The following is a 12986-nucleotide window of genomic DNA, read 5'->3' as shown; positions in this document are numbered from 1 at the left end:
TACTACTTACATATTATTGTAGAAACATGGTAGAACAAATATTTGACTGAAAACAGTCTGAGCACAGCGCAGTTGCGAAATCGGGTGCGCTCGAAATGGCGCGAAGGAGCCTACCGTTCACTCGATCTAGGCGGGACCCTCACTCGTCTCTGCAGTCCGGTGATGCATCAGCAAGCGAAGGTCCCGCCTAGATCCCTATCATTTCTTTCACTACGGCAGTCCGAACGTAACCACTTGTGCAATTGCATCGGGCTTCAGGTCGTTTTGACCCGACAGTGGTTGTTGCAGAGATCACTGGATCGGTAATGTCTGTTTTTAGCCGACATGAGGGGAATTCAAGATTAATTATCGTGAAGGTTGGCGCAACATTGGAAATCTATTAAATGTTTTTTTTTTTTTATTTCAGAGTACATTAATATATCTATTCCTAACGTTGCATGTCTGCATTTTATCCTTGTTTACGTTCACGATGAAGGAAACACCAAAATTCTCATCACTGAACGCATTCTCTTGCTCTGTGGTAATCGATCACATACGACTGCTGATCATATCCGCTAAAGGATTATCAGTAGGATCCTTTAAACCAGTCAAGAAAGTCCCATCAGAGGTGGAAATTGTGAGGATGTGTTTTTTCGTTTCGACTTGGGGGGACGACACTTAGTGCTGCTCTAATCGACTTGCACTTCGCCGCGTAAACAACTTCCGTAGAGCACAGTGATCGTTCCTAATTGTCAAATATCTTTCTGTCGTTCCCATTTTTTTTTAGAAAGTGGTAGTTGATCAACCAAATAGTTTATCACTGGAAGTGAACAGCTAAGTCAGTCGGGGCCCTAAAATCTAAGAATTAGTCTTAGATTATCCATAACATGTAGGCTAAAACTGCTTAGAGAAAAAAAAAGGAAAATAGAGCCGCAAAGTACCCCATTTCTTGAGGGATTTCGTAACACAACAGCTTTTATAAAAGCTACAGCACTTAACCCAAGGGGCTTCTAAGGCTACAACCTTGCGAATACAGATCAATTTGTGACTAGATCTTGTTGCGAATATTTTCCGAATATTTATTTTTCTTTTTTTTTCTTGAAAGTATTACGTGACATGAGTTAGCTATTCACTTCTAGTAAGGCTCTTTGAAGAGTTTGATTAAAGTTGAAGTAGCCTACATGACATGTGTTCCCAAGGACAAAAGTTTAGGGTTTAGGGCCCCAACTGACTTAGCTGTTCATTTCCACTGATGAACAGTCGATTGATGAACTACCACCGGATAAAATGTAGTCGAGGTGGGAGGGGCCACTCAGTGGCGCCCTTATTTCTCGAAATAAATAATCAAACCAATCCTAAGGGGTCCTAAGGACTAAGCATTGGTCTTAGAGGATCTATGACATGTTAACAAAAGTTACTAAGAGAAAAAAAAGCAAGGTAGAGTGTCGGGAAATAAGGGAGCCATTAAGTGCCTGGTAAACTGTCGTTGGAGGAGGGGACACTCAGTCATAGATCCTCTAAGACTAATGCTTAGGCCTTAGGGCCCCGATTGATTTGATTATTTACTTCGAGAAATGAGGGCGCCACTGAATGCCCCCCCCCCCAACGACACTTCAACCCTAAGTGCCCTCTCCCCCCAACTATATTTTTCGCCTATCGCCTTCTCAAGTGTTTTTGCATTTCAAATGGAAAAACTATTTGTCACTTAAGAACAATTTTTGTGCTCTATGGACGTTTTTACGCGCCGAATTCGAAGACCGAAGACGTTTAGAGCAGCGTTCAGGAAAACGGGGACAACTAGCTTCTGCAAACGAATTGTAGCAGGCATTGAACACGTCAGGATTTGAGCGTGTCCTTGGCGCGCTGAGACGTGACTGCGGCCGCCGGGTTGAAAAACAACAAGACGATAGCAATGTTTGTTTGGACCGGATTTTTCAGGACCTGAGGTCCTTATCTTTATCAGTATTATGATGACTTTCACGATATTTAGCACTATCAAACCGTTCTATGTTAATGCTTGTGTTTTTCTGAAACTTCATTGCATAATCTATCCAGTTCTTAGAGCTTGATTATATGGATTACATACACTTTCGTTGCTTTCAACTTTCGTTTTACATTTAGAAAAAAAGAAACAAAAGACTTTGGCCTGCCTTCCTCGTCTATTTTTCTAGTAGTGTTTCGTCGTGTAACTTTCCCATTTCTAGGTTTCATGGAACATGAGCAAAGAGTTGGACGATGATTTTTGTTCGCCAAAACCTTCTGTATCATTTCCGGCTGCTCCACGGTATTTTAATTTTTTGAATACTTACGAAGTTTCGTTGCTCAATAAGATCAATTCTTGTAATATTCTTTAGCTTTGATTTGAAAGAGATAGCTTAATAATTATTACGCGACAACCGCGAACTTCTTTTCCATGTTCTGCTCCAACTCCACTTTTTCCCCTGATATTTTTATGGAACTAACTTTTTCCTATATATATATATATATATATAGGTATATATATATATATATATATATATATATATATATACTCTTTATATAAGCATTTAAAATCATCTGATTGTATCGTAGGCGTATGACCACTATTTGTTTTTTTTTTCTTTTTCAGGCGCCCAGAGAAGAAAGGTAATGTTCAGTCTCTTCCCGTAATCTCCGTTCCGTGCTCTTCTCTGTCTTCTGTTCTGGAAAAGACAGGTAAAATATCTTTCCTAACATGATTTATCCGTCTTTTCTTTTCCTTTGGAGTTCAAAAGAAGTTCATTTGAAGAACAGAATGTGCAGTTATCAGTTATTTGTTCTTTTTGTCCTTGTTCCCGTTGCTATTAGTGGATGTCTTTCCTAGATAATCTGTAATACGATACTGAGGGAAAGGAAGTTCTTAAAAGCAATGTCTCAATCCTAAGAACTTTCATTTTTGAACTGTGAGGTCAAAATTGAAAGTTTTGCTCACGTTTTACGTCGGCCCTGTGTCATTTCATTTAACATACAAAGCATCGAATTCACGTGGTCATCTTGTTAGTGTAAATTTAACGTACGTGCTGATTTTCTCATTCACATTACCGTTTCTAGACTAGGGAAACTGATTTCTCGGTTTTTTTCTGAACTAAATCGGAGAGCGCTAGGCTGTTGATTATTGTAATAGGCGCGGAAGTTTTTTCTTTTTCATTTTCTCATTCTACTCCATTTTTTGGCTTTGATATCTTTGTAGAAGTGATTTTTTAACAATATCTTGCTAAACATTGCATCCTATTATATTTACATTTTTCATACTTCTCCTAGTGCCTGTTTAGAGCATTCTACTGACTCTAAACTCAGCCCATTATCTGACACTTGCGCCATCTGTTCCAAAAACCTTCAACATCTTAATGATTTGAGGAAGTGAGGGCCTTTTTTCATTCATTCTCTTCCCATTTTTTTGTTTCTTTGTCGCTTATCCCGTTAGCTTTGCAATTTTTTCGTGTTACAGAGTCGCTCACGTGAATAAATGTCTTGATGCTCAAGAATCCACAACCAACCATGCCAAAGCAACTGAGAAATGGAATAATACCATTGATTGTCCAATGTGTGGCGAACCACAACCTCCTGGTCCGGTAGGTTCGCTCCTCTGGATGCACATGTAGGGCTTCATGAGGAAAATTTCGTTTAAAGCATCGGGCAGCACACGCGAAACGTTGTGGAAAGGCACATAAAATTCCACCTAAGGAATTATTGAAACTCATGGATATACAGAGTCGTTTATCGGATGCTAAGAAGAGGGCAAGCATGGCCCATACCAAGTCAGTTTACTGATATTCGAACATTTTGTTGCCATTTCATGCACGACTGTTATCTCTAAAAAGTTGTCACTAATTTTACACAACCTACGAATCTCTGGTGTCATGTTCAGAGCTCAGGTACCGATAAAGAAAGAGGTGGCACCACCAAAATTGCAAGGAGCACCGAAATCTGTTTTCGATGAGAATCTTCAGTTGGCACAAGCAATTTCAGCAAGTATGTCGACAGATTGTTTGGAGACGAGCCAGAGCCCATCACCACAATTCACAAGGTTTGTTCTATATGGATTTCTTTGTGGTTAGCATGCGCGCTCTTCTCTTCGTATTGTTACTTCTTGCTAGTTAAATTTCCGTTTACCGTTTCTAGTTAAATTAACAAGATATAGAACACACATATTGCTGTTATTGTGTCGCGACACTTCACAGTGGTAAAAATAGGTGAGTTGAACTCTTGGAGGAAAAAATTTAAAATTTACAGTTGTTTTTGCAGAGAAATGGCACAAAATGCAGAAAATATTGGTGATTGTCATCGCCATTTACATTTCCAGTCAAAAAAACCTTCTTAAGGAAATGAAATGTTTTTGTGTTAACGTGCAGTAACTTGAAAAAATGTATACCGCTGAGAAATGGATATATTTTTTCTAACCATGAATGAAATGTGTAACCTGGAGAATTCCTTTTGTTACGACACCGTGTGCGCTTTGGTGGTGCAAATGAAAGAAAGGCTCCATTTCTTCATGTACTCTTTCTTCCCTTTCCTTTTTCTGTATCCCGAAGAGTGGTTAATGTTCTAGGATTCGGTATCCATCAATTTTGTATATATGCCATTTTCATAGACCCTAAAGAGAGTGAATCATTCATAGATTATACTGTTTTTTTAGGCTAGTTGATCCCAATGAGAAAAAGCGGAAAAGACCACGATCCTATGCAGTTGTTGAATTGGCTCCACGTTCATGCAAGTGTGAGGTATTGTTTTCTTGACGTATTTATATGGATTTTTCTGGATGTGATTGAATGATATTTTACCGTTCCAGATACTTGAAAAGGTTCATAACCGCTTTCTTGAAGCATTCAAAGTCAAGAAAACAAATGGTGATGCTGATTCACACACAGAGGTGTGTCGGCGACGATACAATCGGACAAGCGTATTTATGCAGTATCAAACCCGATTATTGGACAAGGTAGCTCCAAATACGTGTCATAGCATTTGCTGAATTTTCTAAAGTTCTATTTTCTAGTTGGAGAGATTAGAACGCCTTTCTGATGATTTGAGCCATTTATTTGGGAACGAGACCACATCGGACATACAAATCCAGTGTCGGGATGGTGAGATTTGGGATTCTGCCAACGGCTAACTATTTTGTATTTCTATTCTGACTTTAAAAAAATGTTAATACAGGATCATTGAAGGCGCACCGTGCTGTGCTTTATGCTAGAACTTCAATGATGGGGAAAACTCCTTCACAACCTAGTATTTCCAGCATCGATGTGACCGAAAGTCTAAAGGTTCAATTTAATTCGTATCATTTCTTTTCTTATTGGATTCAAGCTTTCTTGTTCTATACACGAATGTTTCAAGTTTTTATTCTGAACATTTTGTAATGGTTATTAGTTTTAAGCCATCCCACAGTCCTTCAGATTGTTTCGTCATGGCTGCGATATGTTTATTCTGGAAGAATTGAATGGAATAGCGAAGACCATGAAAGTATTCAGAAATTGGCGGAACTATACGGACCAGGTATTAGCTGTGCAGTGAAAAGATGTTGTTTGAAAATATTCATTTTTTCTTAGATGATCTGGTACCGTTATGTGTTCGTATGAAGGCACCGGTGCATTCATTTGGTGCAACTGCAACATCCTCCTTAGAAATCGAACCTATTTCGACATGCAGTTCTACAGAGGAGAAGAAAGATGAAGAAACAGCTACAAAGGTATATATAATATTGTCTCTGATCGTTTGATTTGTATTTTATTTGTTTGATCGAATTGTCACTGCTTAGCATTTTTAGTTCCTTGTCTTTTCTAATATTTCACCTTTCATTCTTAAGCTGCAGTTCGCTTCTCTGAACATTCTTCGATAGTCTTAATTTTTTTCGATTTTTTTCTTTACAGACAGAAATCACTCCAATCGAGTCATCAAATGCTGGTACTGGTTCTGAAATTGTTGTCCCAAAAATCTTAATGGTAGATCTGAATGAGCCAGAAACGGCTATGGACGCGGAGGTTTGCTCTTTCGTCATCGTTCCGAAAGTTGTTATGGAACATTTCCTTGGAGTTTCAGTCCAGTCAGACAATGGACTTAGAGGATCCCTTACAAGGAATTATGTTGGCTAATACCAGTGGTAATTCGTCAGCAGATTCTAGTTGCTGCATCATAGGTTAGTGGTTTGGGAGGCTTTGCATATTATAATTTCAATTTTTCATTTTATTATCATTCAATAGGTAATATTAATTGAGAAATATTTTATTATTAATGGATAATATTTGTTTTTTTTTGGGTCAGCTTTTCATTTTGGTGAAATGATGGATTTTGAATTCTTCAACAATTTCCGTCCCTCACTGTGATGGACGTGGATTTTTCCCCTCAGTTTTTCACTAAAGAAAGTTACTATGTAAAATAATATCGTTGACGGGAAAGTTAAGAGTTCAAATCAATAAGATTCAAGTAGAAATAAGTTCTAGTTTGAGAGTCTCGCACCTTTCAAACAGATTTCACTATATATTGAAGCAACCATAAATAAAATTTCTTTTAGCGCAAGAAAAAGAATAATTTTCATATCGCATTAGCAGCATGGTAACTATTAAGTGTCCTTTCATTCCCAACTGCATAACTTAAGACTAAAGAGAAGTCCAAGTCTTATCCTTCTGTGCTGATTCTTTGGACTACTCAAAATATTTCCCAATTGATGTATTGTTTTTTTTTTGCAGCATTAGATAGACCCCAATTCTCTTGACATGCTCCTTTTTCCCGACCTGATCAACCAATCTGGCGAGAAAAGGAAAACTTTTCAGAGGAAAGCTTCCGGAGAAAAAGACACTTTTATGATATTTTATATTTTCATGGTATTTTCTCGAAGCTTTGTTCAGAGGACAATGTCATGAGCGTCGACCAAGAAGTGAATCAGGTCGATATTAGTGCAGGAAAACAGGCGGATGATGTCGCATGCACGTCAAGTTCAGAACAGAGAGAGGTATGGCTTGCGATTGTCTTGCATTACAAGCGTGGGACACTCAAAAAGAATTATCGTAGATCTGAACGAGTTTTGATGTGTGTTACTTGGAGTTGGTATCCAAAGAGTCTTTCAAAGTATATGAAATTTTTATCTTTTTTTTTGAAGACACTACCTCCTGGTGCTCCAAGTGTTCTGAAAAAATCTGATTTTTCCTTGCTTTTCTTATTTCAGTGAGGTTTTATGAGGACGTCTTCTCTCTTCTTTTTAATTTTTGTTTTTCTACTGATTTTTGAAAAGTCACACCTTTCTATCTTTTTTCCAAATTTCAATTCCTGAATTTCTAGATTTTTTCTTCCACTTGAAACATGGACTTCTGATGAATTATTTGAAGGCTGCATCATCTTCTCAAGAAATTTCTGGTGATTTGCAAATAACCATCAAAATCCCCGAAGAGCTGTGCACACCACAGCCGTCAGCAGCAGGTAAAAGTCCGGATGTGTTTGAAGAGAAGGATGGGGACGTCGATGCGAATGAAATGAACGGTATTCTTTGTTTTCTTTTGCACAAAGAAAGTTATGTATGTTTTCGCTATTAGAAAGCCAGTTGCAGCTGCTGACGATTTCTCATGGAATCTTACACCGCTTCGACCATCCGCAGTAGTTGATCGCCGCTCTTCTGGAAGACAGTCTTTAAGGAATAGTGGTCTACGGTATTTGATTACTGTTTCTCCATTAGTGCTAGCATTTAATTTCTTTAACCTTCCGTTTAGTTTATCTTTCGACAATGCTGCAGAAGCTCCTGGAGCTAACGGTGACTTGGAGATTTTTGAGCCGACAAAATCATCAAATAACGTCACAGTCGTTAACATTGATGATGAACCATGTTTGAAAGAGATCCCCGATCCTACTCCCGCGGAGAACCAAAATGAGCAACCGGATATTTCTTATGGAAATGAATATTTTAACTATCACGATCCATTTATGGAACCTTGGTATGAACCAGTTGAAATGAGCCAGCAGTCAGGTAAGCTGTTCTTCAGGAGTTAGTTCACTGCCTTTGTATTTTCATATATTAGTTCTTTTAGTTTCACAACCGTTAGAGATAGAAGATGAAGCAACAGCTTCGGTTCCAAAATCACCAGTTCATGAAACGAGCGTTACAAGTAGAAGAGGATCAAAAGTAAATTTTCCGATTTTTTTCTTTTATCCTTGAATGATTGTTTCATTTAAACAGATAATCTTATGTTTTTTTTCCACCAATTTTTCACTTTGATGGCGGAAAAAAAAGCCAGAAAGTCTAATATATCCCTTTCCTCCGGAGGAAGTACTCCAATATTGTTCTTTGGAACTTGTTAGGATTTTATTTTTGTTTAATTTTGTTTTTTATTTATGTTAGAGATATCAAACATACTCTTCTCCACCATTTTTTTAAAATTTTAAATACGGGTCTTTCTATGAATCAATCATTTCTTTTCTATTCTTCTATGAATCACTGCATATAAATTTATTTTTTAAATTAATCTATAAATTTATTTATCTGTTAGTTGCTAATTCTAGATAGTAGATTCCAAAGAGTCGTCGAATGGTTCGGAGAAGGTGGCAACCGTGGACCATCAATTATGTGATAACGAAGTTTCGGTAAGCTCATTATCTTTCTTAAACATTTCTTTTACGCGTTTAACGCATAAATGCGTGACATTTTAGGAATCTTTTATTTAATTTTTGTGTTAATTGCTTTTTTCTCTGTTGAGAGTGAGAATTCGTTTACTGTAAGACCGAATTCACCACATTTCGTACCTCCTTTGGCTCATTCGACTCCAGCTCAACCAGCTCGAAAGAAAGCCAAGTTGGTTTCCATTATTATTTTTCATGATGATTATTTTCGATTGCTATCTCTACCTTATGGAAAACTTCTAGGTTTGGCTCGAATGTAAAAATTTTGAAGACATCTGATATCACTCCTATGCCCAACTATGAGGGGATGACCGACGAAGAGCTAAAGGTAAGAGTTAACGATTTTTTTCCATCATAAAATAGGCTCCTGAGTCGTTTTTTCAGCGCGAATTGAAAAAATTTGGTTTGAAACCTATGGGAAGAAAACGTGCAGTGGCGATGTTGAAAAGAATTTACGATGAAGTACATCCAGGTGCAGATGAGAAAATAGTGGTATTTTTGTTGAGATTAAGTGTATGTTATCAAATTATTACAGTAATTGACCCTACTACACCTACAGTACGGCCGTTAATTCTGGAAAAATCCGATAGTGATACGCCTCGAGCTTCTCGTCAAGCAAAAACGAGAAACGGTAAACCCAAAAACAAGGTTTTTACTGTACCGGCAGAGTCTGAGACAGTGGTTTCCAATGTCGCAGTTCGTCCTTTGAGTACGGTGGAGGAGATTGGAAGGGAAAATGATGACCCAGAAGATGGTGAGTTAGTCTTGGATACTGTAGATTGCACTTTGAAATTGTTTACATAGCCTACGAGATGACGGGGCTGGAAAAAACGACGTAATCTCCTTCGAATCCTTCCTTTTTGCTCCTTTTTTTTTCTTGAAAGCAAACGTATGAATTTATACCAAAGGAGCGGAACCGCATGCTATCCAGAAAACCAGATGAAGATATTTCTATTCCAGAGGATTTTGTGGACTTTGGCGATAAGACATTAAATGAGCCACGTGCTGAACCACCAGAAGAGAGTATGATAGACGATACAGGGATTTTACCGACGGTTAGAGATTTTTTTCTTTTCCTTCGTCTTTTTTTTCGTCCTTGTACGTGACTTCTGTTCCTTCTAGGATTTAGAAGGAATGACGCGAACTTTCTTGACATGGCTGCGCCATCCTGAAAACGATCAACTGTACAATCATTTGTTGTCACTACAACCGGTGCTTATTGTGAGTCATTCTTCATCGGAAATGGGTCGTTGGACGAGTTTTTGCGTTCTTAGGAAGAGTTACATCTACGAATGTCACGTGCTGACTCAGCTGTTTGTTGTATTCCTAAGAAAGCGTTGGCAAATATTTTGGATCGTCTTGGTGTAACGTTTTCGTTGCCACAAACTCATGGAGGTCGTCGGGCGAACGGTGTAAGAAGAGCTGGAAAGTAATGGAATAAGCTGGCGTGGTAGCTTTGCTCAAATGAATTGATTCGAAAATTTAAATTATTCCAAACTCAGGGTCCCACCTCATTTTGGTGTTGAGATTTTTGCAGATTTGGAATCGGTAAGTGACGTCAGTGCCAAGGTTTTTTCATTCTTTTCTGGGGTGTATTGTTTTCTAGGATTAAAGTCACTTTTTTAATTAAATTAAACACTTCTATTCCATTAGTCAGATGGGAGTGGACCACATAAAATGAGCTTTGAAAGTGTTGCAGGAGGAGAAAATGTACGAGTAGGTTCTAGAAAGAAAGGGACAATTTTCAAACATTTCATTTTGATTTCACCATAAATGTTTGTGGAATATTAGAAACATTAAAATGAGGAGGGATTCTGTCTTTAGATCTTGTTTCATGCTTTGCTTTATTATTCTAAAGTAGTATGTTTGAGTTTTAGAGATTTCGCTTGTTACATTACCGTTTTCGTACAGTTGTACATTCGTACATTATGTTTCGTACCGTTTTTTTTCCTACATCTATAGCTCACATTTGTTCTCGTAACAAATTTTTATGATTGGCTTCAGCACTTCTGTGATGAGATCTACCTTTGCTACGCGTTTGAAAATAGTTCTCTAACCAAGCTAATGTTTCTATCATAAAATAAATAGTTGTTATATGCGTGGATTCTCTAGCGCTGTAATAAATATTATTTTACTCATTTGTGATGGATCATTATTTATATTTGGCAGAGGTTGAAACGGTAGGAAACGGCTGAATAATGATTTTATTTCTAGAAGGACCCTATATAAAACCCTTGCGACTCATAGTTGTGGTACGTGGTGGTCTGTTGCGTTAACAAGTCTAGCTAATGAGGTAAACACTAGCCAATGTGTTGCTGTTTGAGTTTGCCTACCGTTTGGATGCTTTCGGTAGGGTGATGAGACGCTTGAGAGGATAAATTACTAATGGCTTTGGCTTTTTTCCAGGCTCTCACGAAGGCGATAACGCCGAAACATTAGCTGTTGTTTAACAAAGGAAGATCAATACCAATCTTGGCTACAGCTCAAGAAAATCAATTAAAAACTAAAAGGACCATTTTCCAACAATTGAGCCTTCTCAAACACTTTTACCTTAGCAACTGGGTTCTATTCAGAGTAGCTGCTGAAAATTTGCACAAATACAAAGAAAGGTGAACATTTTTTAATCAATTCCTATGATTTTTTAATCAATTTAATTTTTTGCAACTTCTTATTCTCATGATTATCCTCTGTTTTCATTTGGAAATACTCAACAAAAAATGCAATTTTTTTAAATCCACCTCCTTATGGAAACAGGTTAAGAAGAAGTGAACCGGAAAAAAAGAATTGAACCCGGTCGAAGAAGCCCTGGTCCTACGCTAAAGGGCTAAAGCAAAAAAAAAACCTTTTTATTGCTAAAGTTGGCTTATAACTTATCGTAATTCATACAAGTGACGTAGTTTCTTCAATGGTTGGCTTTGTTTAGAAGATATCACTAGCCTTAAACTCATTGAGAGTGGTGAATACGATGGAAATGAAATGATGGAATTTCTTTTTTTTCCCAACTAGAATCCTACCCAGTATTGATTGGTTTGCTGGCAGAAAACCCGATGCAGTGTGGTACTTCGTTGCGAGACCTAAACATTTGTAGGATCTCGAATGTTAGAACAGGTGGATATATGTTTTCGCTACGCGTTGCAGTTATCGCCGAGCAAATTTTACCGAAGAGCACGGCATGTATTCAATCCAGGCTCATTTATCCGTTGGTCGCGTTTTACCAGCTGAATAAATAATCCTGAGGATACGTGTACGAAGGAATTACGATCGAAAATAGTCTAGGACTTCCTGTAGGAGCAGAGCCGATTGATTCTCTCAGGTAGTTCAAAAACACTTGATCTGCCAACGATGCTCACATCACTATCGCTTCCGTGCTATTTCTGGATGGCCGCTCACTTTTTCGCAACTTTTTTTGTGTTCCTGAATTTTTCATATTTTTCCTCCCAGAACTTTCGTGAACCATTTATTGTTGGATTTTTAGGTTAATGAGCTAAAATATTGTTTTCGCACCTCCTGTTCTGGAGGAAACCGTTAAAAAAAACCGTTAAATTAAAAATATTCTCACCTGATTGGTCTGCTTTAACGTCTTTCAATAAAGTAACGTTTTCCTTTTTTCCTCATAATTTTTTGAACTCGTTGAAACGTTTACTCCTGAAATAGTTTTTTTGGACATTTATTTGTGCCATTTTCACATTTTTTGGCGCATTTTCAGCTTTATTGTCCATTACCGTACTCAACGTATGGGTATGTACGTATGGTCTCCAATCTTTAAATTCATCCAGGAAAAACATGGGAACAAATAAAAAAAATTGCATGAAAAATTATAAAAGAAACTAAAAGACATCTTTTATAAGGACTGTTCGTTTTTAGGGATTTTTCCAATTTTTAATATTTTTTTTAAGGCTCAATTTTTAAGGAAAAAAAAACCTATCGTGGCTAAAAATACCAGAGATTAGACGATATTGAGGTGCCTACGATCAAAATATTGGTCCGTTTGTTCCACTGATCCACGGTTCATGGATAGAAATCCGTGATGGTTACCCCATCCAGCTAAACTTTGCAACGCAACGCATGCATCCATCCATTGCTGCTTTTCTTCTGCTTGTACATTTTCCAATTTATTTGTCCAAGAGACGAATTTCACCGAAAAAGTTGCACTTCCATCTTGTCCTCATTCCTCTTGCCGCTTTTTTTTCGCGTGTGTGTGTCTGTGACGAGAAATTGAATCACCCTGTGTTACTGATGCCATACGAGTCCTGAACACACAGACATATGTCGCACATGTTCTTGTCACTTTTTTACAAACGACATTTCATCGTTACAAACGGGTTTTCTCCGAAAACGGGGGAACACGGACGCGAAATTAACGCGCTTGGCACCGTGCCAACTCGTCG

General features: G+C 37.8%; 1 protein-coding gene across 2 annotated transcripts; it reads left to right on the top strand.

Annotated features, from left to right (window-relative positions):
• Positions 1-95: 95 nt before the first annotated feature.
• On the top strand, positions 96-10318 carry RB195_011914 (uncharacterized protein; the record flags this gene model as incomplete). 2 transcript variants are annotated; one of them, XM_064193535.1, is made up of 32 exons in its annotated part: positions 96-159; positions 1918-1925; positions 2184-2263; positions 2588-2673; positions 3270-3357; positions 3446-3569; positions 3628-3755; positions 3866-4024; positions 4634-4718; positions 4787-4933; positions 4991-5078; positions 5152-5258; positions 5391-5490; positions 5544-5683; positions 5865-5975; positions 6034-6130; positions 6840-6943; positions 7317-7467; positions 7535-7634; positions 7695-7948; positions 8010-8104; positions 8482-8562; positions 8676-8770; positions 8842-8926; positions 8983-9070; positions 9134-9229; positions 9296-9352; positions 9559-9653; positions 9721-9819; positions 9873-10027; positions 10101-10146; positions 10298-10318. In XM_064193535.1, the coding sequence occupies 32 exons, from the start codon at positions 96-98 to the stop codon at positions 10316-10318; spliced, it is 3234 nt and encodes a 1077-aa protein (XP_064051117.1). The 2 variants fall into 2 exon arrangements, with proteins under 2 accessions (XP_064051117.1, XP_064051118.1); XM_064193534.1 differs by lacking the exons at positions 96-159; positions 1918-1925; positions 10101-10146; positions 10298-10318 and adding an exon at positions 470-607 and having other exon boundaries at positions 9134-9352; positions 9873-10031.
• Between the last annotated feature and the right edge of the window lie 2668 nt (positions 10319-12986).

This window comes from Necator americanus, chromosome III, assembly GCF_031761385.1.
Source record: "Necator americanus strain Aroian chromosome III, whole genome shotgun sequence".
Classification (NCBI taxonomy): domain Eukaryota; kingdom Metazoa; phylum Nematoda; class Chromadorea; order Rhabditida; family Ancylostomatidae; genus Necator; species Necator americanus.
Note: the sequence above shows the minus strand (reverse complement) of the source record. Positions and strands in the feature narration are given on the sequence as shown.